General features: G+C 49.4%; 1 protein-coding gene across 2 annotated transcripts in view; it reads left to right on the top strand.

Moving 5' to 3' along the window:
• The window catches only part of KSR1 (kinase suppressor of ras 1), a 177,418-nt gene that overhangs the window by 94,415 nt on the left and 57,624 nt on the right, over nt 1-25,379 (top strand). For both annotated transcript variants that reach the window (XM_035300987.3, XM_035300984.3), the window contains exon 2: nt 2,490-2,630. In XM_035300987.3, the coding sequence (XP_035156878.1) occupies nt 2,490-2,630 (141 nt within the window). The remainder of the gene's footprint in view (nt 1-2,489; nt 2,631-25,379) is intronic.

Raw genomic sequence — 25,379 nt, 5'->3', positions numbered from 1 at the left:
ATGTGTTTAAATACAATTGATTTCCTTTATAATTCTAAGTGTAGTTTTATACATTTAAAAGCATTGTCCTGTCTAGTTGTGATAGCCCCCACCTGTAATCGCAGGACTTTGGGAGGCTGAGGTGGGAGGATTGCTTGAGCTAAGGAGTTCAAGATCAGCCTGGGCAACATAGCAAGACCCTTTCTCAAAAAAAAAAAAAAAAAAAAAGATAAAGATTTAAAAAAGAAACAAATGAAAGTATTGCTCTTAGAAAGAGACCATGGGCCTCCCTAGACTTCCAAAAGGGTCTATGGCCCCAAAATGGTTATAAGCTATTATTCTAATTGGAAATTTAGCCTATCTAGATATTTGAAATTAAAAATTATGAATTCATTTTTTTCTTTGTAAAATATTGTGACTGTTAACAAGAGTCCTTGCTTTTTAGAAAAATGTACTGAGAGCCTGGCACAGTGATCCTAAGTGTTTTGTTTTATACCCAGATCAAGTGATCCGCCCACCTCAGCCTCCCAAAGTGCTAGCTCACGCCTGTAATCCCAGCACTTTGGGAGGTCGAGGTGGGTGGATCATTTGAGGTCAGAAGTTTGAGACCAGCCTGGCCAACATGGTAAAAACCTGTCTCTACTAAAAATACAAAAATTAGTCCCATGTTGTGGCACACGCCTATAGTTCCAACTACTTGGGAGGCTGAGGCACAAAAATTACTTGAACCCTGGAGGCGAAGGTTGTAGTGAGCCAAGATCATGCCACTGCACCCTAGCCTGCCAGCCTGGGTGACTGAGACTCCATCTCAAAAAAAGAAAAAAGAAAAATATACTGAGATACAGATTGTGTATCGCTTGTCTGAAATGCTTGAGCTCCAAAGTGTTTTGGATTTTTGATTTTTTAGAATTCTGGAAAATTTCTATTATACTTAATGGCTAAGCATCCCAAATCCAAAAGTTCAAAATCCAAAATGCTCCACTGAGCATTTCTTTGCCCAAAAAGCTTTAGATTTTGGAGTGGTTCAGATTCTGGGTCTTTGGAAGCATTTTGGATTTGGGATTCTTAGAATTCAAATGTGCAACCTGTATTTACAGATGAAAAGGAAAATGAATTAACACCAAAACCGTGAGGGGCAGCAGGGTCTGAGAAGTGTCTCCAAACGGCAGGTTTCTGTATGAGACTGTAAAGATGGTACTTGTTTTGTGGGGACACTTGGAAGTCATCCTTAGGAGGCCACTAGAGTCTTAGCAACATTTCAGGGGCTCTCCCTGGGTCCGTGGGTCACTTGGCCATAGCCAAGCCAGGCAGCTCCCTGGTCTTCTGGCAGTGAGCTGGTTTCCGTCTGTCCAGCCTACCCGGCCCGTTTCCAATGCGTCTCCCTTATTTTTCATCTGTCCTGGGCCGTGCCCTCCTTGTGCTTCTCAGATAATCTGCACCGTGTTCCCCATTCTAGTGCTGGACACCCGGTCAGAGCCCAGCATTTGTCAGGCTGACCTAAGTAAGGCTGTCCTTGTTTAAGCTTATCGTATTTGAAGTTTTAGCCATTTGCGAGTCTTTTGAAAGCCTTAGACAATAACTCACACAGACTCACACGTCTGAAATTTGCATACATTTCAGGGTATGTATCCCTGAAAGCCTACTGGGGATCTGAGGCCAGGACCCTGGCCAGTACTGCTACTGCTCAGTGGTCATGGCGACACTGGCGGCGCTCACTGTGTGCCAGATGTGTTATTTTTTCTTTCTCTGTGAGAGTCAGCTTCTGTTATCATCCCCATTTTTCTGGAGGAGGATTAATCCCCCTTTATGGAGGATTAAGTAACCTGTCCAAAGTCACAGAGCTAGTGTGTGACCGAGCCCCTGGATCCCAATCCAGCCAGTTGAATTGTAGGCTGGAAGAGCCTTAGGCAGGAGGTTAGCCTTCTCCCCAAACCAGCAGGTCTTCCATATTAGCAATTCCCAACTCCCTGACCCCACCCTGGCAGGAAAGCCTTCTGTTTTTCTGAGATAGGGTCTTGCTCTGTCACCCAGGCTGGAGTGCAGTGATATGATGATGGCTCACTGCAGCCTTGACCTCCTGGGCTCAAGCGATCCTCCCACCTCAGCTTCCCAAGTAGCTGAGACTGTAGGCATGCGCCACCAACCATGCTCTGCTAATTATTGTATTTCTAGTAGAGACGAGGTTTTGCCACGGCCCAGCTGGTAGGAAGCCTGCCCTATATTTAACCCTGCTCTCGGTTCTGATTGCCCATGACTCTCTATGTCCTGAGGTGGGCAGTATTGGCTGCCTTGGGTGGGGCAGAAGGCTCGTGGGTGGCCAGCAGGCTCTGGCTGCTCTCTCAGACCCTTCTCCTCCCTTTCCCCCTCCCCTGCCAACAGCAAGAGGAGAGCCCACCCTCTCCCTCATCGCATTGCTTGTGTCTGCCTGAGCTCCTCTATAGCCTGCTTGAGCCTGCCACATGCTTGGGTCACAGATGAACACAGGCTTTTCTTTTCTGCATTTCCCACAGGCGAAGCTGGTCCGGTACATTTGTAAGCAGCGGCAGTGCAAGCTGAGCGTGGCTCCCGGCGAGAGGACCCCAGAGCTCAACAGCTACCCTCGTTTCAGCGACTGGCTGTACACCTTCAACGTGAGGCCGGAGGTGGTGCAGGTATGCAGGTCCGGGCTGCACAGGGGTAGGCATGAAGGACCAAGCAGAGGGCACACGCACAAACCGCAGGGCTGGCTTCCCCATGGCTAAGACTAAGGGGTGATGCGCTCTACTCTTGAGAAGGAGGATGGGGAGGGACAGCAGCAGCCAGGAGGGATCCAGGGTACATGTGGCTCGGAGAAGCGCCCTGGGAGCTATTGCCTGATGAGCTAGGGCAGCACCATGCTGGCCACTGATTTGCTCACTACGCTTACAACGGTCAGCATTTCTGGAAGCATTGGCTGCGTGACAGACACTGTGTTAAATGTTTCGTAAGACAGATAATCTCACTTCTCATGAAATCCTATGAGGAAATTACTATCATTGTTGCCATTTTATACATGAGGAAAGTAAAGCACAGAACGGTGAAGTAAGTTGTTTAAAATCACACAGCTAATAAATGATAGCCTTGGAATTTAGAAACCAGAGTCTGAATTTAGTTTAGTCTTCAAACTGCTACAATACGCTGTCTTCCTTCCGTAGTTCTCTCTGCCTGTCTGTGTAACCTGTCCACCTGCCAGCCAGCCAACTAACCAACCAGCCTGTCCTGATGTGTGCTGTGCCAGGTGCCAGGGGTGCAGGTCAGCTCTCATGGGGTGCAGATCAATTCTACCTGGCAGGCGTGGTTCACCCAGTCAGATCTCATAAATCCCCTACTTGTACCCAAAACTTAATAATACTAGCTTTTGTTACTGTGTACAAAGTAGCATGAATGCATTTATGCTACTCAGAAAATCTGTGATCATCAAGGTTGGCGTTTTTTTTTTTTTCCTCCCAATACAGAAATCTGAAAATTTCTATCCGGGCTGTCCTGTAAGGTAGTCACAAGCCTCATAACTACCATGGACTACCATAACTAATTTGGACTACATGGCTAGTCCAAATTAAAATGTGCTATAACTTCAAAGATACCAACTCATTAGAAATAAGTCATTAGTAACTTTTTATATCTAGTATAAATGATGCTCTTGGATGTATTAGGCTAAACAAAACATTATTAAAAATAATTTTCTATATTTTTACTTTTTAAAATGTTACTTCTTGACAATTAAAATCCGAGTATGTGGCTTACATTATATTTCTGCTGAACAAAACTTGTTTAAACCATTCTGAATAAATTATGTCTTGTTCTTACCATTTGAAATGCTAACCAACATGTTTTCTCCCTTTTACGGTATACTTGTTATTTGTTAATGTTTTACTGAACACCTATGACGTAGTACCAGGCAGAGGTCAGTTCTAGCCCCTGGCTATGAGAGCATAGTGTTTAATATTATTTATGAAGCAATTTGTATCATTAGGAATTTTCCCTAGTAGAGATTCCCAGATGGAAGTGATGCCAACATTAAAGATTCCATCATGGGGTGCGGGTGATTGGGGGGACCTATCAGGGGGGCTCAGTGCCAAGAGCTCTCTGCACCTCAAATGGTCCCGGAACTGTCCCAGGCCCCCAGGCCACTCATACCTGTGACTCTCAAGAAGCTGGCAGAAAGGGCTGGGCTAGCGTGAAGGTGAAGAGTAACTGCTATATGAGGCAGAGGTTTCTCACAGTCAAATATACCTGCAGATGTCGTGTATAATGAGCTACAGTCTCCATCCATCTCCCCACCCGCCTGCCTGCCCAGCAGTTTTCTGCCTATAGGAAGATGATCGAATGTGTAATGATGAGTTACTGATTTAAAATCATGAGGGTCAGGCGCGGTGGCTCAAACCTGTAATCCCAGCACTTTGGGAGGCTGAGGCGGGCAGATTGCTTGAGTTCAGGAGTTTGAGACCAGCCTGGCAAACATGGTGAAACCTGTCTCTACCAAAAATACATAAATTAGCCAGGTGTGGTGGCACACACCTGTAACCCCAGCTACTTCAGTGGCTGAGGCAGGAGAGTCACTTGAACCTGGGAGATAGAGGTTGCAGTGAGCTGAGATTGTACCACTGCACTCAAGCCTGGGCAACAGAGTGAGACCCTGACACACAAACACACACACACACACACACACGCATACACACAAAATAAAAAGAATAAAATAATAAAATCATGGACTTGGAGATTATGAAGAGTTGAGTGGTCCCTCAGCCCCCTATGGATTCTACCTTGTTGCCTTCCCACCACCCTCTGCCCCTCCCTTCCCTAAGAGCTCAGAGACAGAAAGCAGCTTCTGCTCACACTTCCATCCTCAGCTTACGGTGAGGACACAAGGGCCCTATGTCAGTCCCAGAGCTAGTAGCAGAGACATCCTTAAGATTCAGGCCCAGACATGCTGGACTCCAGAGGGCCCTTCACTTTTTTCGCCGGTCCTAAGACATCTTTTGTGGATAGCTTAGCTCCCCAAAGGATTTCCCTCCAGAGATCTCAAATGTGTAGGGGACCCAGCTTTATCTATGTCCACCTTTGAGAGAGGGGCCAGGAGATCTGGCGGAGGCCAGTACCACGGAGGTCAGGTCAGCCACAGGGGCTGCTTTGGCTTCTGGACAGCTCTGTGGTGATAGCTGGGACAAGGGTCTTCCAGCCAGGCCCAGAGGTGTAGGGGATACTGAGTCAGGTAACATTTGAAGCTTGAAGTTATGAGTGAAGCAACAGAGCTTGGTGGTCACTGAGGGGCAAGCTCATTTGTATCCAGGAATCAGGCAGGCCGCAGAGCCCAAAAGCCAGAGGGGATTGGCAACCAGGATGTCACTTGGAGTGGGGGACTGGAGTGGAAGCCTGGGCGGAGAGAGCTCTGTGGCATGCTGGGGTCAGGGCGCAGCAGCAGGAGCACTCCAGCGCCCAGTGACCTCTCCAGCTGAAGATGAAGAAGCATCTCAGAAACTAACGTGTTTCGAGCAGGGCTCTTACTTTTTCCTGGCTATTGACATACATGTTTTCTTCCCACCCAGTCTTCCCATCCCGGTAAATGGCAGCATTATCTACTAGTTGCCTAAGCCATAAACCAGGACTGGTCCCTGCTTCTTCCCTTGCTCTTACCTGTGTGGGCCAGGCCCTGTGGCTCTCCTGCAAGGCACACTCGCTTCTCACCTCTGGCACCGTGGTCCAGGCCACTGTTGCCTCCTGCACAGCCTCGCAGCAGCACCTTCACGGCTTGATTGTTCTCCCCCTGCATTCTATTTTCCACCCAGCAGCCAGGGTCCTCACCTAGAAAAGTGATGTTAGATCCCATCCTTTTCCAGCACTTCCTGTTTCCTTCAGGATAAGTGCTAGCCGCCTCCCATGATCTAGCCTCTCTCGCCTCTGCTCCCTCCTTTGCTCAGTTGGCTCTGACCTTTGCCTTGCTTGTCCCGTCCCTGGAGTGCTCTGCCCATGACTCATCCCATGAATATCCTTCTGGTGTTGAGTCTGCTGTCACCACCTCCAGGCAGTCATCCCTGGTGGTGTGATTGAAGATCACCCCTGCCCATCATTCTCACCAGCGCACCTGGGTCTGTTCTCTCACTGACACCAGCCACTTGCTGGAGTGTTCTGATTTGTTGTCTCTGGTCTGCCTGTTCCCCCTGGGAACATTTTTGTGTGTGTTTGGGTTTGTTTGTGGCTCCATGAGACAGGGCCTTGCTGTTTGAGTTTGTTTGCCACAAAATTCCCATTGAGTGTTAGGCCCTATATGGCAGTTGCTTGATTGTGACAGATCCAAAAATAAATACCTATTTATTTATTTAATGAATAAGTGGATTCAATCGTGACGCAGTAGATGTCTCCAGTAGCCCAGGGTTTGGCCCCAAGTGGGTGGTGACACAGGTTACTCTTAGCTCTGGCTTTCAGTTTAAGTCCTGCAAGAGAGGCTCCAAAGAGCCCCCTTCCCAGCGATGCCTGGCCACCATGAGTCACCTCCGAGAGCCCTGGGAGAGTTGGTGGCCCCAGGGAAGACGGCCCTCTCCAGGAATGCTGGGGCCAGTGCCCTGAAGAGTTCTTGGGTGCAGTAGCACTCTCCTCTTCCCTTGCCCACGTCCTTCTCATTCATGAAGGGCTTGTGCTGCCAGGAGCCCGAGCAGCCCTTTCCTGGGAGGTCTCTGCTGTCTGGTTAGTGAGCTGCAGTGGTGGCCACAGTGGGGTCCCAGGGCCCCTGAGAGCCTCTGGCTTATTTTGCCTCCAAGCTGACACATCTGGCATGTTGTGATGAGTGCACTGATGTGTTACCTCGTTTAAATCCCAACACGTTGCTTAATAGAAATCATTTTCCCCATCTCACAGTTGAGGGAGCTGGCGCTCAGTGGGGGCAGAAACTCACCAGGGTACCAAAGCCAGAAAGGAGCAGAGCTGAGTGCCCTTCCACACCTGACTCAGAGTCCTCCGTCTCAACCATTTCTCTTTCCTTCTTGGGATGCCTGGATTCAGGGACCTGCCCAAACCCTTTCACCTCCCAAGTGTCAGTCTCCTCCTTTGTATTACAGGGGAATAACCCATGTGCTGTTTGCTGGCACAGGCAGTTGTGGGAGTGGAGGGTGGAGAAGGAAAAATTAACAATTTCCTACCTCTCTCTCGCCCTCAGTTGCTGTTAATCCCAGGTGAGAGCCAAACCCAACAGAGGCAACTAGAGAGGCCTGCACACAGGGCAGCTCTAAACAGCCTCCTGGTGGGTGGAGAAAAGTGGGAAGGGCTGACTAGAGGCAGCGGTTGGCCCAGAGCTTAGGAAAGAGAGGGCAGCACACCAGCCCAACAGAGCTGGGCCAAGTGTCTTCCTCCCGTCCCCCCAACTGGTACCAAGAGCATCCTCACCAGCTGGGCCAGGAGGAAGTAAGGCTGGAGCAGATGGGGAGCCAAAGGAGAGCGGGCTGGGCTGCAGGAGCCTGCCGGAAGTCCCTGGGGAGCAGGCCCAGGAACTTTCTTCCTGGGCTTTGAGAACCACCAGAAACCATTAGCTGCTGTCACTCCAATTTCCCCAGACTCTCCAGAAACCTCTTCTCAAGATTTCTCTTTTTTTCCTCCCAAATCTCATGTCAGTTCCTGGACAATGGCCAGACTATTCTAAAGCCTAGAAGGAAAAGGCTATTGCCTTTAATAAACCCAGCTTCAGCTCCTACGGACTGGGGAGAGGGCCACCATGGTTCAGTTCTGCCTCTAGGAGTTTCTCCTTGTCATGTGTGGAAGCCTAGTGATGGGGGAACCCCGAGTTTGAGCAGCTCTACAGGGCTTAGGCTCCAAGGGCTGGCCCCAGGGGTGTGGGCCTATTTTATTCTGTTTCTTAACCCAGACAGTTGTTTGGACTCTGACTCGATACCCACTGCTGCCCCTGCCCACCACCCTGGCCCTGATGGATTTTGTGTGCTTTCAGTTGGAATTGGCTCTGTACGTTCTGCCCATCAAAGATAGGTGCAGTATTCAGGAGCCAAAGTCCAAATAGCATTAAAAATGCATGCCTGGCAGAGAGAGAATCTTTTGATTTTTTTAACCCATTTATGCCGGAGGGGATAATTTTTTGCATTTTTGCAGTCAGACCTTGGCAGTGACCTTGAGCGGTAGGATATAAATAACTCCCTTGTGCTTAGCATTCCAATAATGGAACACTAGGCATAAGTGGGTTATTGTCATCTAAAACAGAGGTCCCTCCCCAACCCCAGGGCCACTGACAGGTAGTGGTCCACTTGGCCTCTTAGGAACTGGGCCACACGGCAGGAGGAGTGTATTTGCAGCCACTACCCATTGCTTGCGCTGGCATTACCACCTGAGCTCCACCGACTGTCAGATCAGCAGTGGCATTAGATTCTCAGAGAAGTACAAGGCCTGCTGTGAACCGCGAATGCCAGGGACCTAGGTTGTGTGCTCCTCGTGAGAATCTATTGCCCGATGACCTGTCACTATGTCCCATTACTCCCACTTTGGACTGTTTATTTGCAGGAAAACAAGCTCAGGGCCCCCACTGATTCTACATTATGGTGAGTTATATAATTATTTCATTATATATTACAATGTAATAATAGAAATAAAGTGCGTGATAAATGTAATGCACTTTAATCCTCCCGAAACCATCCCCCAGCTCCCTGTCCCTGGAAAAATGATCTTCCACAAAACCAGTCGCTGGTGCCAAAAAGGTTGGGGACCACTGATCCAAACCACTGTTTATTTTCTTAAATAAACTTTTGACTTTGGAATCATTTTAGATTTGCAGAGAAGTTGCAGGGATGTACAGAGAGTTCTTGTCTGTACCCCTCACCCAGTTTCCCCATCGTTAATGTCGTCGCGACCAAGATGCTTTTGTCAAAACTGAGGAAATAACACTGATCTATTACAATGAATGAAACTCCAGACTATTTGGGTTTCACCAGTTTTCCCTTTACTTTCCTGTCTTCTAGGGTCAGTCCAGGCACCACACGTTCTACATGATTTTAATTTGTCATTTCTCCCCAGTTGCCTCTGCTCTGTGACAGTTTCTCCATCTTTCCTTATTTTTCATGACCTTGACACTACTTTATTTTTTGGAAGTGAGCCCTCCCTTAGGATTGGGGGGCATGGGTGGCAGGTGGGTTAAGCTCCATCTTCTCGGGGGGTATATCTACACAGACTATTTGGAACTTTTCTGTAGGAGAGAGTTGTCTTTTCTCCTCCATTTATTTATTCATTCAGTCATTTATTTATATCAGTATAGGCTCATGTCTTTTACAGGCCGGGTTCTAGTCCAGTACTACGTAATTCATTTTGTTGCTCGAATTCTTCCAGCTTTGGCCATTGGGAGTTCTTGCAGGTTTGTTCCTGCATCCTGTGACATGCCCCATCCTTGAGTTTTGTTTGGGGTGCGTGTGTGTGTGCATGTGTGTGTACATGTGTGTATATGTGTACGTGTGTGTGTTGAGCACTTCTTTGCTTTCTGACACTACAGTTTGCTGCAGCCTCCTTTTATTTTCTAACCTCACTTCTAGAATCAGTTATGTCTCCAGGGAGCCCGGTGAGTCATTTGCTCTGCTGTGTTTTGTTTTACTTTTATTGTTTTTATTTTTTAAAACTGTGGTGAAATACACATAATTGACCATTTTAATAATTTCTAAGTTTACAGTTCAGTGACATTAAATACATTCACGTTGTTGTGCAGCTGTCACCACTGGAATGTTTTTGTCTTCCCAAATGAACCATTGGTTTTATTAGAAGAGATGTGTTTATTGTAGGGGACAGAGGAGAGAAAGTGAAAGAGAACTGCTGCATCTCCATTGCCCTGAAGCCTGCTCGTCTTTCTGGACATGTTCTAGCCCTCACACTCCTCTGTGTGTTATCTCTTTTGTACACATGAGATCAGACCAGACATCTGGTTTTGCAGCCTGCTCTTGCCCCTTACTGATCTGTATTTCCATGGTTACAAACACTGCTACAAAGAACATCTTTGTGTACCTGTATAGTTCTACAGGGAAAAAAATCCTAGAAGTGAACTTGCTAGGCTGAATTTTAATGGATATTGCCAAAGTGTCCTTTAAAATACAATAAGACAATAAAAGCAGTATTTTTCTTCACAATTTTATTTTTATTTGTTTGTTTGTTTATTTATTTATTGAAGACGGTCTTGCTCTGTTGCCCAGGCTGGAGTGTGGTGGTGCAATCCCAGCTCACTGTACCCTCAATGTCCTGGGCTCAATTGGTCCTCCAGCCTCAGCCACCCAAGTAGTTGGGACTGCAGATGTGTGCATCACCACACCTAGCTATATATATATATATTTGGTTTTTGTAGAGACAGGATCTCTCTATGTTGCCCAGGCTGGTCTTGAGCTCTTGGGCTTAGGCTCTCCTCTTGCCTTGGCCTCCCAAAGTGCTGGGATTACAGACGTGAGCCACCACGCCTGGTCTGCTCAATTTTTTAATGAGACTCTCATTCCAGGTGTACTGGACCAGACAGTAAACTGCATGTATACCTTTTCCAAATGTGTAGTTGGCTAGGCGGTAGTCAAGATCCCCAGTGCACCCCTGTCCCTGTCCTGTGTGTTTCCCAAGAAATTGCATAGTGCCATGCCCACAGAAGACAACTCAGAGAGGCAGAAGAGGGAGCAGGGTCCCTGGGCATGTTAAATGGTTGGTGGGGTGCAGGGCCCAGATTCCAGCCTGCCTGGTCCTGCCTCAGGAATTCCTCTAGGGTGCCCAGGTCTTTATGGGGTGGTGTGGTCTCTGCTATGTCCAGACTGACCTGGTGCCTTGGAGGCTAGAAGTAAAGTTGCATTTTCTCCTTGGCCAGCCTGCCTTAGACCTTAGCCTTCCTGTTGTTTAGGAAGCTAGAGAGTCCCCAAAGGGCCAGTAGGACAGCCCAGCTCACACGGAGCCGGAGGAGTGCCAAGATCCTGCCAGTGTCTTCATGGGACAGCCCTGATCCAGGTCTGCAGGGAAAGGAACTTCCCTTTGTCAAGCTTCAGAAAGGACCTAAAACCCAATAGGATCTCCAGAAACCTGGCCTTGGGGGTCTCTGTGGGACAGCTGGTCTGACTTGGAGGGTACTAGAGCTGGACCCCTCTGCCTGACCCTGAAGTTTGGCCTGGCGAGAAATCTCCAAGGTAGGTCAGACTGCAGAGATCGGCACCCTGAAGGAATAGTTCCCACTATGTGCGAGAGATGCTGGACCCAAAAGCACCATCAGCACCAGGAGGAGTCCTGGGGGGTCAGAGGAGGCCAGGAGGTCATGGCGTCTGCCTGCTCTTCCCAGGGAAGAATTAGGCACAGCATGCTCACTTGGTGCTGGTGTGGCCTCTGGAGACTGGCCACTGTAGTGGGCACTGCAGGGAAGTAACCCTGCCTACAGGTAACCCTACCCACAGGTAACCCTGCCTACGGGTCTACAGGTAACCCCGCTACAGGTAACACTACAGGTAACCCTGCCTACAGGTAACACTACAGGTAACCCTGCCTCCCAGAACCACGTTCCAGTGGAAGCAGGATGGAGCTGCATGGCCATGGCCGCTGTTGACCCAGGCAGGACCTGAGATTCTACGGGTATCTAGAGTGGGCCTCTCTGCCTTTTACACAACGTGAGATCTTGGGCAAGTGACTTCATCTCTCTGGGCCTCAGTTTATCCATATGAGAAATGATAGATTAAGTGGCTTTTTAAGTCCTTTTCTCAGATGGCTGCTGCTTCTGGACAGCAGAGGAGCCTAGAGTAGGGTGAGTTCTGTCAGGAAGATGGTTGGGAGAGACCACTTGGAACGGCACCTTCCCCTGAACCCTCTGGATGGGGGCCCTGCCCTGCCTCTCCGTCGCGTCTGCTCTCCTGTAAGCGGTGCACCACGTGCTCTTCTTGAGGTATTTCATCATGTGCTTTTTCCGCTGGCTCCTGTGTAGTTTGTGTGCAGCAGTTGCAGCTCTGCCACACAGACCAGAGACGATGTTTTTACTCTTGTTCCCTGTGTCCCCAAATCAGGCAAAGCCTTCTTGTGTGTCTTCACCCATTTTTTTTTTTCCTTTAGCCCTCACAAGATGTGATCAGGTATCTGTTGTTACTGAGAGATGGGAGTTTTAAACTTTTCAACACCAAACAAGCACAGAAGTTTAGAAAGCAAGCAAAGGCCCTCCTCCTCTTTCACTTCCCAGGGGCAACACCTTGCTAACAGGTTGGTGGGGGCACCTGCCAGATGTCTTCATGCATTTTACGGTCACTTAAAATGATGTGCAAATTTACTCTCTTGTCTCTCTCTCTCTCTCTTTTTCTTGGCTGAAATGGGATCAGAAAATAGACATCATTTTGCAGGTTTTCAGTCTAAATGTCATCTCTGTTATCCATAAAAATTCAGGTTATCGTTCTTTAATAGAATAGTAAGACATATACTTTCTTCAAGGTATGATAGGAATGCCTGTGTCTGAGGGGTGCCCACGTGCTCACAAGCACGCACACAGTGACATCAGGCATCTTGGTGGTTCAGGTGGCTCAGCACCTGAATGAAGATAACCCAGAAGAGGCCGGGTGCCCAGCTGCAATGCCTGGTGCAGGGGAGGCCCTGGCAAATACTTACTGGGTGAGAGACTGTACAGAAGTCACTATAGGGCAGAGGTCAGGATGCCAGACTTGAAAACAGGTCACTTTCAATATCTGTCTGTTTGTCTTTTTTTCTGGTTTTTTTTTTTTTTTTGCTTTGGAAGGGAACAAAATCTGTGAAGTCTGTCTGTTTCCTTTTGCTAACCTGGAGGTGTGAGGAACCCCAGCATCTGTGCAGTCAATGCCTGAAGATGACCTGCCCAAGGGCTGCCCCCGAGACCTCTTTGAGTTCTCTGCTGACCTTCACTCTTCATGGCTTCATGACTGGGACCTTTTTTTTTCCCTTAGGAGACACAGACACAGACCGTTTGTGTGTGCAGCCGTCTGTGTGGATATATCTCCTTCCCTTTCCATGTTGCTTTCTTAGGGGCCATTCCCCACAGGGTTGTCTAAATACAATTTCCGCTTTTGTCTTTTGGTTGGATAGTGTTTGCGGTCTTAAAGTTTCCAGGAAATAATGCCTTTTCTGCTAGAGGAAGAGAGAGGGGATAGACGTGGATGTGGTCACACAGCACGGCAGCTTCACCTCCAGGCTCCGGGTGTGGCTGAGGTGGCCCTGCTCGGGCTTCTTTCTGTTCCCACCTGAGTCAGATGTCAGCCCTCTGCGGCTGCGAGCCTGCCGCAGTGCTGTGTGCCGTACCTTTGGTTTCTTCTCTCCTCTGTCTGTAGATGTTGGAGACAGAACTTGGGCGACACCTCCATGTGTTTGCCCAACCACTAGACCTTCATCTAGAGCAGCGCTGTCCAAAACGTGGCATTGTCCATCAGCGTGGTAGCCATTAGTCACATGTGGCTTGGGGGCACTTGAAGTGTGTGTTGTGCAACTGAGAAACTGAAATTCACATTTTATTGTAATGAATTTTAATTTGAATAGGCATCTGGCTATGGCTGCATTGGGCAGGGCCATGTGATGAGAGCTGAGATGCTAAGACACCTTCCCCTGCCCCAGGAGTGCACCGGCTGGGGTGAAACAGGAAGTGAGCGGGGCACCAGATGCCCTGAGGGGTATCTCCGAGATGGGATCTGTTGGAGCCAGCAGGCGACTCATCCTGGGTGGTCAGGGAAGGGCTGTCCGGGAAGGGCAAGAGCATACCAGGTGGAGGGAAGAATGCCTGCAGAGACCCTGAGGATGAGGAAATCAGAGCCATCCTCATGGGAAGCGCGTGAGGAGGAGTCTGTGAGGAGCCTGGCAGGGAGCCGGGTGGATTCCTACAGCTCTCCCTGTGTGCAGTGTAGGGGTTGGGGCCCCTCTGGGTGGATCATGGAAGCATGTGTGAGAGAGCGGGAGGAATTCCAATGAACATTATAATTGTTTAAAGGAAAATAAAACTCCTAGCAAGAAGCCTGCATTCACATGGGGACGGGCTGAGAGTGAGGGGTGAGGGGTGCTGCCTCCCACGTGGCTGGAGGGTGGAAGGGCCGGGATAGGAAATGAGATGGGAGTGAGCTAAGAGGCAGGGCCCCGCCCCGCTCCCAGACATTTGGAGTCGCACATTGGCTGTTTCCAGCTGCCCCTGCCCCACAGGTTACATCTAAAAGTCACAGCTTCATGTTCTGGCTGCAGCTGGGGAAATGATTTCAGAGCCTGCTGGCATGATGCCATTTTTTTTTTCTTTAGCCATTTCCTGGTTGGAAGTTGTTGAAAGGAAGTGGCAGGCGCTGCCTGGGAGCATTTCTAGCTGGGAGAGGTAGGTGCTGCAGAGTCTGGGATTCCAGGGCGAAAGCCACAGGTTCCCCGGAATAAGCTCTTGCTGCTGGTGGTTCCTGAACTGAAGATGCAGGCGGATCCAGTAAGGGGATTTCTGTTGTGATCCTGACTGGCCATGTTTCTCTTCCCCTCTCCTCTGTCCTTGGGTTCCTATGTTTGCACCGAGGCCTTCTCCTGAGGATGGGGAGAAAGCTACCTGACTTCTGCCACTGTTTTGGTTTCCCTGTGGCTGGGGGTGGCCGGAGTCTGTGTGGGCACCAGGAGTGTAGGCTGTGTGAGGCAGGAGGATGCGTGAGATTGAAAACAGGAAAGTGAGCCCGTGTGTGGCTCCTGGGGTGCAGCTTGAGTGGGCATGACTGTGGCCCTTGTTCCTAGCCTCTCCTTCCCACCCCTCTTCTCGTCCACCCCACACTTTCTCTTTGAGAGCCAGAGGCCCAGCTGTCCTAACAACCATGCTCTTTGGCAACTGGGAGCCTCTCCAGGAAGCAGCACACACCCTCACCCGGACTCCTGGAGTGATCTGTGCTCATGTGCCAGCCCAGCAGCACAGGCTGCCTTGGTACCAGCCCAGGGGATGCTGGGCCACACAGCTCCCCACTTAGGATGGGGAAATGGAGGCAAATGGTAGACTGGCATGCCTGTGTCGGCCAGCCAGTGAGGGGAGGAGCTGAAGTCAGAGCATGGAAGGAAGGGGCAAGCTCCAAGGCCAGCATTTTGTAGATGTCATCCTGTTTCATCCTTATCCCTGGGGCAGAGAGAGGGAGATCTGATGATCCCCTGCAAGCTGATGGCAAGATGAGGATTCAGACTCAGGTCCTTGTACTTCCTTCTCACACACAATTTTATCATCTAATATCTTACCCAGAGTAGTCCAGTCTGGGGCTACTGTATGGTATATAGTTGTGTAAAGAATTGACTGCCTGCCTTTGTGTGTGTGTGTGTGTGTGTGTGTGTGTGTGTGCGCGCGCGTGTGTGTGTGCGCGCGCGCGTGTCTTTCTCTCTCTCCCTGCCTCGTTTCCTCTTTCCTTTATATTCACTCATTACTCATATGCACCCGTTGATCACTTACCTTTAGCCTGGAACCCTGATTAATTATCACAGAGGATTAATTGATGAGCAAAATAGTCTGTCCTGGAAGCTTACGGCTAGCGTGATGCACATGTCTGCAAATAACCAGGGTGCACACCTGAGTGGTGGCCCCAGGGAGGGGGAAGGGATGAAGCATGGTCAGGTACAGAGCTGAGGTCCTACGTCCATTCAGTTATTTATTTACTCACTGAATGTATACTTAGCACCTGTGTGCTCAGCACTATTCTAGGCACTGAACCTGACTTCCTGTCCTTCTGGAACTGGCAGACATCACTCTCTCCAACAGATGAAGTCACTAATTTTTCTGAGCCAAAGTTACCCACTTTTCATTTTCAGAGTGGGGGGTTCCCTGGTTTCATTAAATTGGAAAAATCATGCTCATGAATGTCCTGCTTAGTTCTGTACCGCTTGGTGTTTGTTTGCTTGTGACAGGGTCTCCCTCTGTCACCAGACTGGAGTGCAGTGATGCAGTCTCGGCTCACTGCAGCCTCCCACTCCCAGGTTCAAGTGATTCTCGTGCCTCAGCCTCCTGAGTAGCTAAGACTATAGGAACGTACCACCACACCAGCTAATTTTTGTATTTTTAGTAGAGACGGGTTTTTTTCCATGTTGGCCAGGCTAGTCTTGAACTCCAGGCCTCAAGTGATCTGCCCACCGTGTCCTCTCAAAGTGCTGGGATTACAAGTGTGAGCCACTGCGCCCGGCCTTGCCTGGTGTTTTTGATCAATCCTTCGGATTTCTGGGCTGCCCAGTCCAGTGAAAACTGACTAGACAAGAAGCACCATGCTGGCGGGGAACCTGGCCGTTTCCTTCACAGCTCTGTCCCCAATGCCTGGCATGTGGTGGGTGTTCTTGTTGAATGACTGGATTCAAATAAGTGTATCCAAAGAATTTTGGTCTCTTGGGCCAATGCATCTCAGGAGCTCTCATCTGGACCAGTGAAGGTTGCATTACAAGGATCTCTGGGGAGGGTGAAGACGAGGTGGCTGCCGGTGGCCTGCCCAGTCCCAGGGCTCCCAAGCTGCCCCAGGTTTCTATTGGCAACAGGCTGGACTTGAGCAGGACTGTGTGCCCGTAGCCCTGCCATGAGATGGCTGTGGTATAGCATGTGCCTGAGCCCCCTCTGGGGGACTACCTGGTCCTGAGCAGTCAGCTTGTGCTTGTTGCCTCCTTCTTCTTGGACCACCTCAAAGGCAGGATTGCTCTAGAACAGATCTGACTGGCCAGATATCATTGGGGAATATTTATGTCAGCTCTGCACTGTTTTAGCTATTATAAAGCACCAATCTCTTCTCTTACTACCCTTTTAAAAAATGGCACATAAATTTCAATGGCCCCTGCTCCTAGCTATGTACCTTTAGGGAGGCCACAGGATTGGAAAACAAAATTGTTTGAGCGTCACCTCTGGAAGTAAATGGTCTTGGAGGCAGATGCAATTCTGACAGAATTCTTCCTTTGCCACTTGGCCAGCCTTCTGACCTTGGACAGGTCCCTTGACTTTTCTGAGCCTGCTTATTGTCTTCCTTCAAACCTGGGAGTGTTTCTGATTCATTCTGCTTCCTCAATGCCCACGTGGAATCAAATAGCAAATCCTACTGACCCTCTGTCCAAGTATGGGTCTCAGGTCCCTCTGCGTCCCTTTTCCATCACTGCCACCTCCCTGGTCCTGACTGGGGACTGCTGCGATTTCCCCTGCCACTTCCTATATCCACTCTTTGCCCTCTTCATTTCATTCTTCATGAGCAAAGAGTGATTTTAGCAAATCAGTTATCTCAATCTCACTTTCTTACTTTTTCTTTTTCCTTTCTCCTTTCCTGTTTCCTTTCTTTTCCATTTTCCTTTTCTTTCTTTTGCTGCCCAGGCTGGAGTGCAGTGGTGCAATCAGGGCTCACTGCAGCCTTCAACTCCTGGGCTCAAGCTAACCCCCTACCTCGCCAGTAGCTAGGACTACAGATGTGCACCACCATGCTTGGCTATTTTTTTGGAGATTGGGTCTCGCCCTGTTGCCCCAAGCTGGTCCCAAACTCCTGGCTCCAAGTAATCCTCCCACCTTAGCCTCCCGAAGTGTGAGAATTACAGGCGTGAGCCTCTGAACCTAGCTAGAGAGTTCTGAGTTAAATATTCTGTCAGTGTCTTGTTACGCTTAGCACAAAATCCAACCCCTTCCCCTACCTTTGAGGCCTCTTAATTTCCAGTATCTGCCACCTTCTTCCACGTCAATCCCTGCCTCTCCTCACTCTTCCACCAGCAGGAGAACCCATCAGATGGTTTCCTGTTTCAGCCCAGGGCCTTTGTATCTTCTGCTTCCTCTGCCTGGAAGTTGCTGTACCTTGTGGCTGGTGCCATCTCATCCTCTGACCGGGACTTAGAGGTCAGCTCTTGAGAGAGGCCACCTTGTCTAAGCTTAGAGGCCTGCCATGCCTGCCACTTTTATCGGCATGCTCTTTTCTTTTTAGCACTCATTCATAAACTCTAATTACGTATTTTAGCTATATCTTTTATTTGTTTTTTATTCTATGGTTCTTGTTTGAATGTAAGCTCCCTAAGGAAAAAGACTATTTTATTCACTTTTGTATCTCCTGTGCTAAGTGCCTGGCACACAGTTGGTATTCAGTAGCTTTTTTTTTTTTTGAGAAGTTTTGCTCTTGTTACCCCAGGCTGGAGTGCAATGGCACAATCTTGGCTCACTGCAACCTCCACCTCTTGGGTTAAAGCGATTCTCCTGCCTCATCCTCTTGAGTAGCTGAGATTACAGGAGCCCACCACCAGTCCTGGCTAATTTTTTTGTATTTTTAGTAGAGACGGCTTTTCACCATGTTGGCCAGGCTGGTCTCAAACTCTTGACACCAGGTGATCTGCCTGCCTTGGCCTCCCCAACTGTTGGGATTAGAGGCATGAGCTATGGTGTTCGGCCTTCATTAGCTATTTGTTGACTAGATGAGATGTGTAGATAGACAAATGAGAGAATGGCATGGCACCAGAATCATAGTAATTACTTAACAGAAGCTATTATATTCTCCTAATCCAAGTTAGAACATTTTCATAGCAAGTTCAGATAGCTGTTGGATTAAAACAGAGACTTACCAGTTTAGGCAATGTAAGTCCAAGGAAGTCTGCATGCAGGGGCTCAGATGATGCCATTAGGATATGCCCGTGGGACAGGCTTACTCCACATGGCAGGTATGAATGGCACAGGCAGCTGAACCTCACTACCTTGTATATTCATGCTTGTCCATGAAGGGCTGCTTCCCTTGGCTGAAAAATAGCTGAAAAATCCCAGAGAAGGCTCTGATTGGCTTGGTCTTGTTCATATGCTCATACTGTAACCAATCACTGGGCTAGGAAGAGGAAAGACACTCCCCCCACCCCCCTACTGGCAATTGGCTCAGAAGGTTTAACCTTGGTGGAGAGGCCAGGCCTGAAGGGTCAGGGCCACCTGTGCTCAGGAAATGGGTTCTTGGAGGAAAGACAGTCCTGCTAACAGAAGGCAGAGACCTGTAAAAACTCTTCCTTCCTCAGAGATGGTTTGTCAGAGGCTTTGCAGCTCCACAGGAAGGGTCTGCAGAGATCATGTTTCTAGAATACAATAGGTGAGCCCACCCTCCAGTTTTTGTTTTTAATAACGTTTCCATTTTCTTCATTATGAAATCAATGTTTATTTTAGAAAATAATAGAAAGGCAAAGAAAACCCTACTCAAAGGCAACCATTGTCTCTTAGTTTTTTTAGGTGTTTTCTTAATAATCCGGTAATTTACATATATGTTTATTTTCAAAATGTGTAAAATATAGAAAACAATAACAGCTACACCATTTATTACGGTTTGCACCGTAATCTTACTACTCAAAGGGAACACTGTAAACCATTTGATGCATTTCCTTCCAGTCAGTCAACTTTGCTGGCCTTCTCTTTTTCTTTTTCACTGTAGTTTATTTATGAATTTATGCTGTAATTCTTTTAGCAGGCACTCCCATTGTGCCTGGGACTGAGCTGTGAGCTTTACATGGAGTCTCATTCAGTCCTCCCTACTGTATGAGGAGACAGTGCTTTTATCCTCAGTTTAAAATAGGGATGGAGAAACTAAGTGAATTGTCACTACCTGAGGTCACCTAAATGTTAACTGGTAGAGCTGGGATTCATATCCAGGAATGGGTCATGAAATACACACTCTCTGTCCCTCTCTGTCTAAATTGTCTTAGGTAGGACCATGTTGTACATGCCCTCTCTAATGCCTGAGCATCTTTCCTTTATTTTATTACTTTATTATTACTTATTATTGTTATATTTATTTATTTTTGAGACTGTGTCTCGCCCTGTCACCCAGGCTGGAGGGCATTGGCACAATCTTGGCTCACTGCACCCTCCATCTTTCGGCCTCAAGCAATCCCCTGACCTTAGTCTCCAGAGTAGCTGGGACTACACTCGTGCCACCACACTTGGCTAATTTTGGCTAATTTTTTTGTATTTTTGGTAGAGACAGGGTTTCGCCATGTTGCTCAGGCTGGTCTCACACTTCTGAACTCAAGTAGTCTACCTGCCTCAGCCTCCCAAAGTTTTGGGATTACAGGTGTGAGCCACTGCACCTGGCCATTAATTATGATTTTAAAGCAGCATTCTGTAAATCTTAATTATGAACATCCATTGTAGGAAAATTTAAAAATACAGAGAAGTTTGAAAATAAAATAAAACCCCCACATAACCCTGCCAGTCATTGATAGCCAGCATGTAACTGTTTCTACATGTATTTTTTTCATTTGCATGGACTCAAGTTCACGGTTTTTGGGGTAGACCTCTAGGAGTTTTGACAGGCAAGCATCCTTTTTAAGGCTGTCCCATGAGCCGTCCCAGGCATCTGCTGTAGTTCACAGGGTTCTTCCTGTCAGTCTCCATACCCCCTACCACAAGCATGTGAGACGCTGGAGAGGCTTGGGGTTGGAGCTGGAGTTCACGTGGGGGTGGGGGTTCCCCAGATGATTTATTGGAAGGAGGGAGGTGACAGTGTTCTTATTGACTCAGGTCCTATTTTTTGGAGGGAGGTGGCAAGTCAGGGAAAACCTCTTGGTGGCCTGGTATCCCAGACATCCTGGGCGCCTGGTCCCAGCCCCTGCTGCAGAGCCTGCTGGAGACTGTGCGTCTCCCACCCAGCACCTGCCCCGGGAGGTATGTGCTGACTCCCCAGCTCCTAGGCACGAACTATTTTTGGCTGCAGTGACTGTTTACTACAGTCTTGAAAACAGAAACCCCTCTCCCTGCCTCCTCCTTCCCTGGAACACTGCACTGGGGGCCAGGGCTGCCGGGGACCCTGGGCTCGGGCCCTCTCACCATGCATTGCCTGTGGAGCTGGGTGATGGCCAAGGTGTCCAGGGGCACAGGGCTCCTACCTTTGGGGATGCCAAGAGAAGCCCAAGGTGTGATCCCACCTGGGCTGGAGGATTATGAGGGAGGCACGGGGGTCTGGGTCCAGGGGGCCTTCCCATAGCTCCCTGGAGCTGGGTCCATTTGCTGGGCTCTGAGTCCCTGCTTTGCTAACTGGCTATAGAACACATGTGGAGAAGTCGCATGTTGGGGTAGAAGGTACTTCTGTTTCATGACTCTATTCGCTGTCTTCCGTGTGTAAGGCCACTAGGGATCAGTTAGAATCTTCCTGAAATAGATCCTCCCCATTCTTCTAGTGAATGGTGTTTGGTCATTTCCTGCTTTTGAGTAGGACACACTTGTTCCAAGCATGCTGCTTTTACAGGGAGCGTAAGCACATGGAGCTGTATGGGCTGAACCAGCCTTGCCTCTCTGTGCTTCTGGTTGAGCAGGCCAGGGAGACTGATTGTTATAGAGACTGTGAGTGCTGACTTTAGGGTCACACAGACCAAGGTCCAAATCCAGGCCCTATTACTCAGGGCTTGCTGTGTCTTCAGGTCAGTAACTTCATCTCTCTGCAGCTCTCAGTTCCTTAGTTTCCAAGCAGTTGTGCCCAGGCCACTTACAGAGTGGTGATAATACCAAGCGTTGTTATTTTTATGATTAGACTGATTGTGAAAGGGGAAGTATGTCAAGAAGCTGTGTAAGAATCCAGGCACCATGGCCCTGAGTGAGTCTCAGGACCTGGGTGTTAGGGTGTTGCCGGTGACATGGGATCTGTTTCTAACTCTCAAAAAAGTGCATTCTAACTCTCAAAGAGAAGTGCATTGTCACCAAAGTGGGAGTAGGGCTCACATCTGTAATCCCAGCACTTTGGGAGACCAAGGCAGGTTTGCTTGAGGCCGGGAGTTCAAGACTAGCCAGACTGACATAGTGAGACCTTGGTCTCTTTAAAAAAATAAGTAAGTGATAGTGGGTAGAGGTGGATAAGAATATGGACTTGAGGAGTTCTGCCCATCTGCCACCTTTTAAGCCACTGAGGCATTAGGGCCTGGCTAGGCTCCAGGTGAGGCCACGGGCCCAGAGCAGCATTGCTTCTGGATTGCACGGGGCTCTGGGCCCACAAGGCATTCGTGTGGCTTGGCATCCCTTAGGCAGAGGGAGGTGATCCTCGGGGCAGACCTCAGGGAGATCTTGACCTTGGCTCCCTTCTTGGACTAGCTCAGAAAACCTGGAAGGAATGAAAGCTTTGCACTTGGGCAGGGAATGCCTGCTGGAAACTGGCACACCCTCCTGGGGGCATGGTATATCCTGGCATTGATTGCTGGCAAGTGGGTCTGGACAGCTGAATCCTGGTCCTGGTGCCATTGTTTGGGGTGACCCAGGCAGGTTTCCTCCTCTATAAAATGAGTGCTGACTAGATTGTCCCTGAGTTCCCTTTGGAGCCGGTCTTTGACCTTGGCAGAGAAGGAGTTTCTTCCCAACCCCTTGAGTAGCCGTTAGCCCCTTTCATGCCCCTAGAACCTTGTGGCTGTGGCATTGGTCTCCCCCACTCCTCCTTGGCCCTCTGCTCAGGGGCTCTGTTGAGCTCCCACAGCTTCGACGCCTATTGCTGCTATGGGGTAACAGTTGTTTTCAGGGTTTCTGGAAAACCACAGAGAGGGGCTCCCTGAGGGGATCAGGAGCTCCTGAGTGGCCCATCTGCTAGTTGGACCCCCATGGAGCAGCTCCCAGGCAGAGGAGCCAGGTTCTCCTGTCTCTAGCTCTGGGCTCACTTCCTGCAGCCCGGCTCATCCCCCACCTGAACGGACAGACAGATGCCCCAAAGGACAGACCTCACGTGCTAGACACTGGGGCATGTCCCTCTGGTGGAGGGCATCTGTGATTTGGCTCCTGGCCCCACAGGGGACCCACCAGACTCTAAGGCTGGTGCCATGAGGCCTGTTTGACAGTCTGGGTCCTCTCTGGTGTCAGGGCCCTCCCTGGCTGAACTCCGAGCTCTTGCCCTGCACATGTGGAGGAGGAGGGGACTCATCTCACCGTGCTCTTTTCAATGGCGTGTCCGAGCAGGGGAGAATGGGGAGGGGGAGCAGTAAAGATGCCGGGGACATGGCTACACCTGGGAACCCCTGTTTCATTCTAGCCACACCTGGCACCCTGCACCCTCTGCATAGGTTTACCACGTCCCAGTTTCCTGGCAACAGTCCCAGCTTAGGCCTGCTGCCAGGACTCTACCTCTTGTAGAGGAAAAGTATCCTGTTGGATGGCACATCCTCTACTTACCCTCCCCTGTAGCCTGCTCCTCACCCAGCTGCCACCCCAGAAAGGGACTCTGACCCTGGGCCCTCAGCTCCGGCCCCTGCACATAGCCCTGTTTTGAACAGGGAAGGGCTTTCTCATTTGCCAGTCCCCTAGAAGTTTAATGTCTCCCAAGGGTTAACACAGCTCTTTGGCTCACCCTCCCATGTTCCATCTTGACCCCACTTTTCCTTTAAATATGAATGTTCTTTAAATCTATATTTTTTTAATTTGATGTGTTCATCTTGACTCAAGTTCTAGTGTGGGATCTTGTGGATAATACTGTTTCTTTTTTAAAAAAAAATTTAAATTTTACAATCACACATTTTGTAAAATGTTACAAAACATCCTGGGTGTGGGGAAACCCACCCTGTAGAAGCCTCCCTATCTCCTTTCTACATTTTGGGAGCAATTGGGGGATGCACCAGTGCCCGAAGCTGAATTACGTGTGTGTTTCTCTAATGCAGGACACGTCTGGCCATTTTCACACGGCAGCCTGGGTTTAGAAATGTGTGTTGATGACGAAGAGAAATGTGACAAGATGCAGGCCGCTAATGGCAGATGTGTGCCTACCCGCAAACCTGTCCTGACTGCATGCTGGGGTCAGGCGGGATGTGGGAAAGGAGAAGCAGCCAGGCCCAGTGCCACCAGGAGCCCCCACACTGCTTGGACACACCAATGAAAAGAGCATGGTCAGACAAGTCCCCTCCTCTTCCACACATTCAGAGCAAGAGCTCGGAGTTCAGCCAGGGAGGGCGTCAAAGCTGTGGGAGCCTAGCAGCATTGGTGTGTGTTTGGGGGTTGCCAAACTCTGGCCCATGGGCCAAGTCCAGCCCAGCTCTAGTTTGTCTAGAGCCTTGTGAACTAAGAATGGTTTTTACGTTTTGAACTGGTAGGAGGAATGAGAAACAGACTATTTTGTGACCCATGAAAGCTACATGAAATTTGTTTCAGTATCTGTAGTTAGGTTTTATGGGAGTGCAGCCACGCCCATTTGTGTACATGTTGTCTGTGGCTCTTGTGGTGCCACAGCGGCAGAGTGAAGCAGTTGTGACCGAGACCGTGTGGCCCACAAAGCTGAAGAGACTCTGTATGGCTTTCAGAAGAAGCTTGCCTGTTCTCATACTGTGTGCCACACCTCCGGGTTTATAGGAGGTGGAATGGGGCCTTCCCACACTGATAGGGAGAGCAAGGAGGCAGCCACAGGACCGGCTTTCCAGGAGGGAGGGCTGGCTGGAGAGAAAGGGATGGCTGTGGTGACAGCAGGTGCAGCTGGAAGCTAAAAATCTGGTCCCAGGCAGAGTTGAAAAGTGCCAACTTGAGCCAGGCAAGGTGGCTCACTCTGTAATCCCAGCACTTTGGGAGGCTGAGGTAGGCAGATCACCTGATGTCAGGAGTTTGAGACCAGCCTGACCAACATGGAGAAACCCCATCTCTACTAAAAATACAAAATTAGTTGGGCATAGTGGCACATGTCTGTAATCCCAGCGACTCGGGAGGCTGAGGCAGAAGAACCGCTTGAACCCGGGAGGCAGAACTTGCGGTAAGCCAAGATCGCACCATTGCACTCCAGACTTGGCAACAAGAGCAAAGCTCCTGTCTAAAAAAAAAAAAAGGGAAGTGCCAGCTTCCTCCAAAGGACTGGAGAGGAGACTAAGCGGGATCAAAAAGGAATGTAGAGAGACCTCCTTGGAGGAGCCTTCTGCAGCTGCTTGAAACCCCACGGCCAGAGCTTACCCTGACTGGGCCCAGGGATAGAGCGGTATGGGGTCTGGAAAGGCAGATGTGACCTGTGATGCCAGTGGTGGCAAATAAACACTGCCCTGGGAAAAAGGGCTCACTTCATGGTGCAAGGCAGTGGACACCAGGGCTGCCTGGCAGCGGGTGGAGATGGCCTTGTTCCGCGTGGTCTTGGGCAAGTTACCCACCCTCTCTCAGCCTTATCTCCCATCTCAGGGCATTATGAGGCTTGCATGTGCTGACCTCTGGTTCATCTGACAGAGTGCCTGGCACGAAGGAATGTGTAATAAATGCTTATCGCCCTTTCTTGAACCCTCCCTCATCTCCTTCTCCCCTTTGACCTGTATCCCTCCGCATCAGCCGCCGTACCTTCTTTCTAGACAAGCTTTCAATCCCAGAGTACCAATGCATACATGAGAAAAAAACAGTCCTGACAGTGCCAGTTCAAGCCTGGCTCCCCACTGTCAGCCCCTACTTGCTTTGTGGGGACGGAGGCAGGGCCCTGTGCACAGGAAAGGACATCCCCTGGGACAGCTATGAGCCTGGGCTGGGCTGGAGTTCAGCGGAAGGAGTGTGGCCTCCTGAGCACAGACAGGAG

This window comes from Callithrix jacchus, chromosome 5 (genome assembly GCF_049354715.1).
Source record: "Callithrix jacchus isolate 240 chromosome 5, calJac240_pri, whole genome shotgun sequence".
NCBI classification, from domain to species: Eukaryota; Metazoa; Chordata; class Mammalia; order Primates; family Cebidae; genus Callithrix; species Callithrix jacchus.
This window is presented reverse-complemented; position numbering and strand designations above follow the sequence as displayed.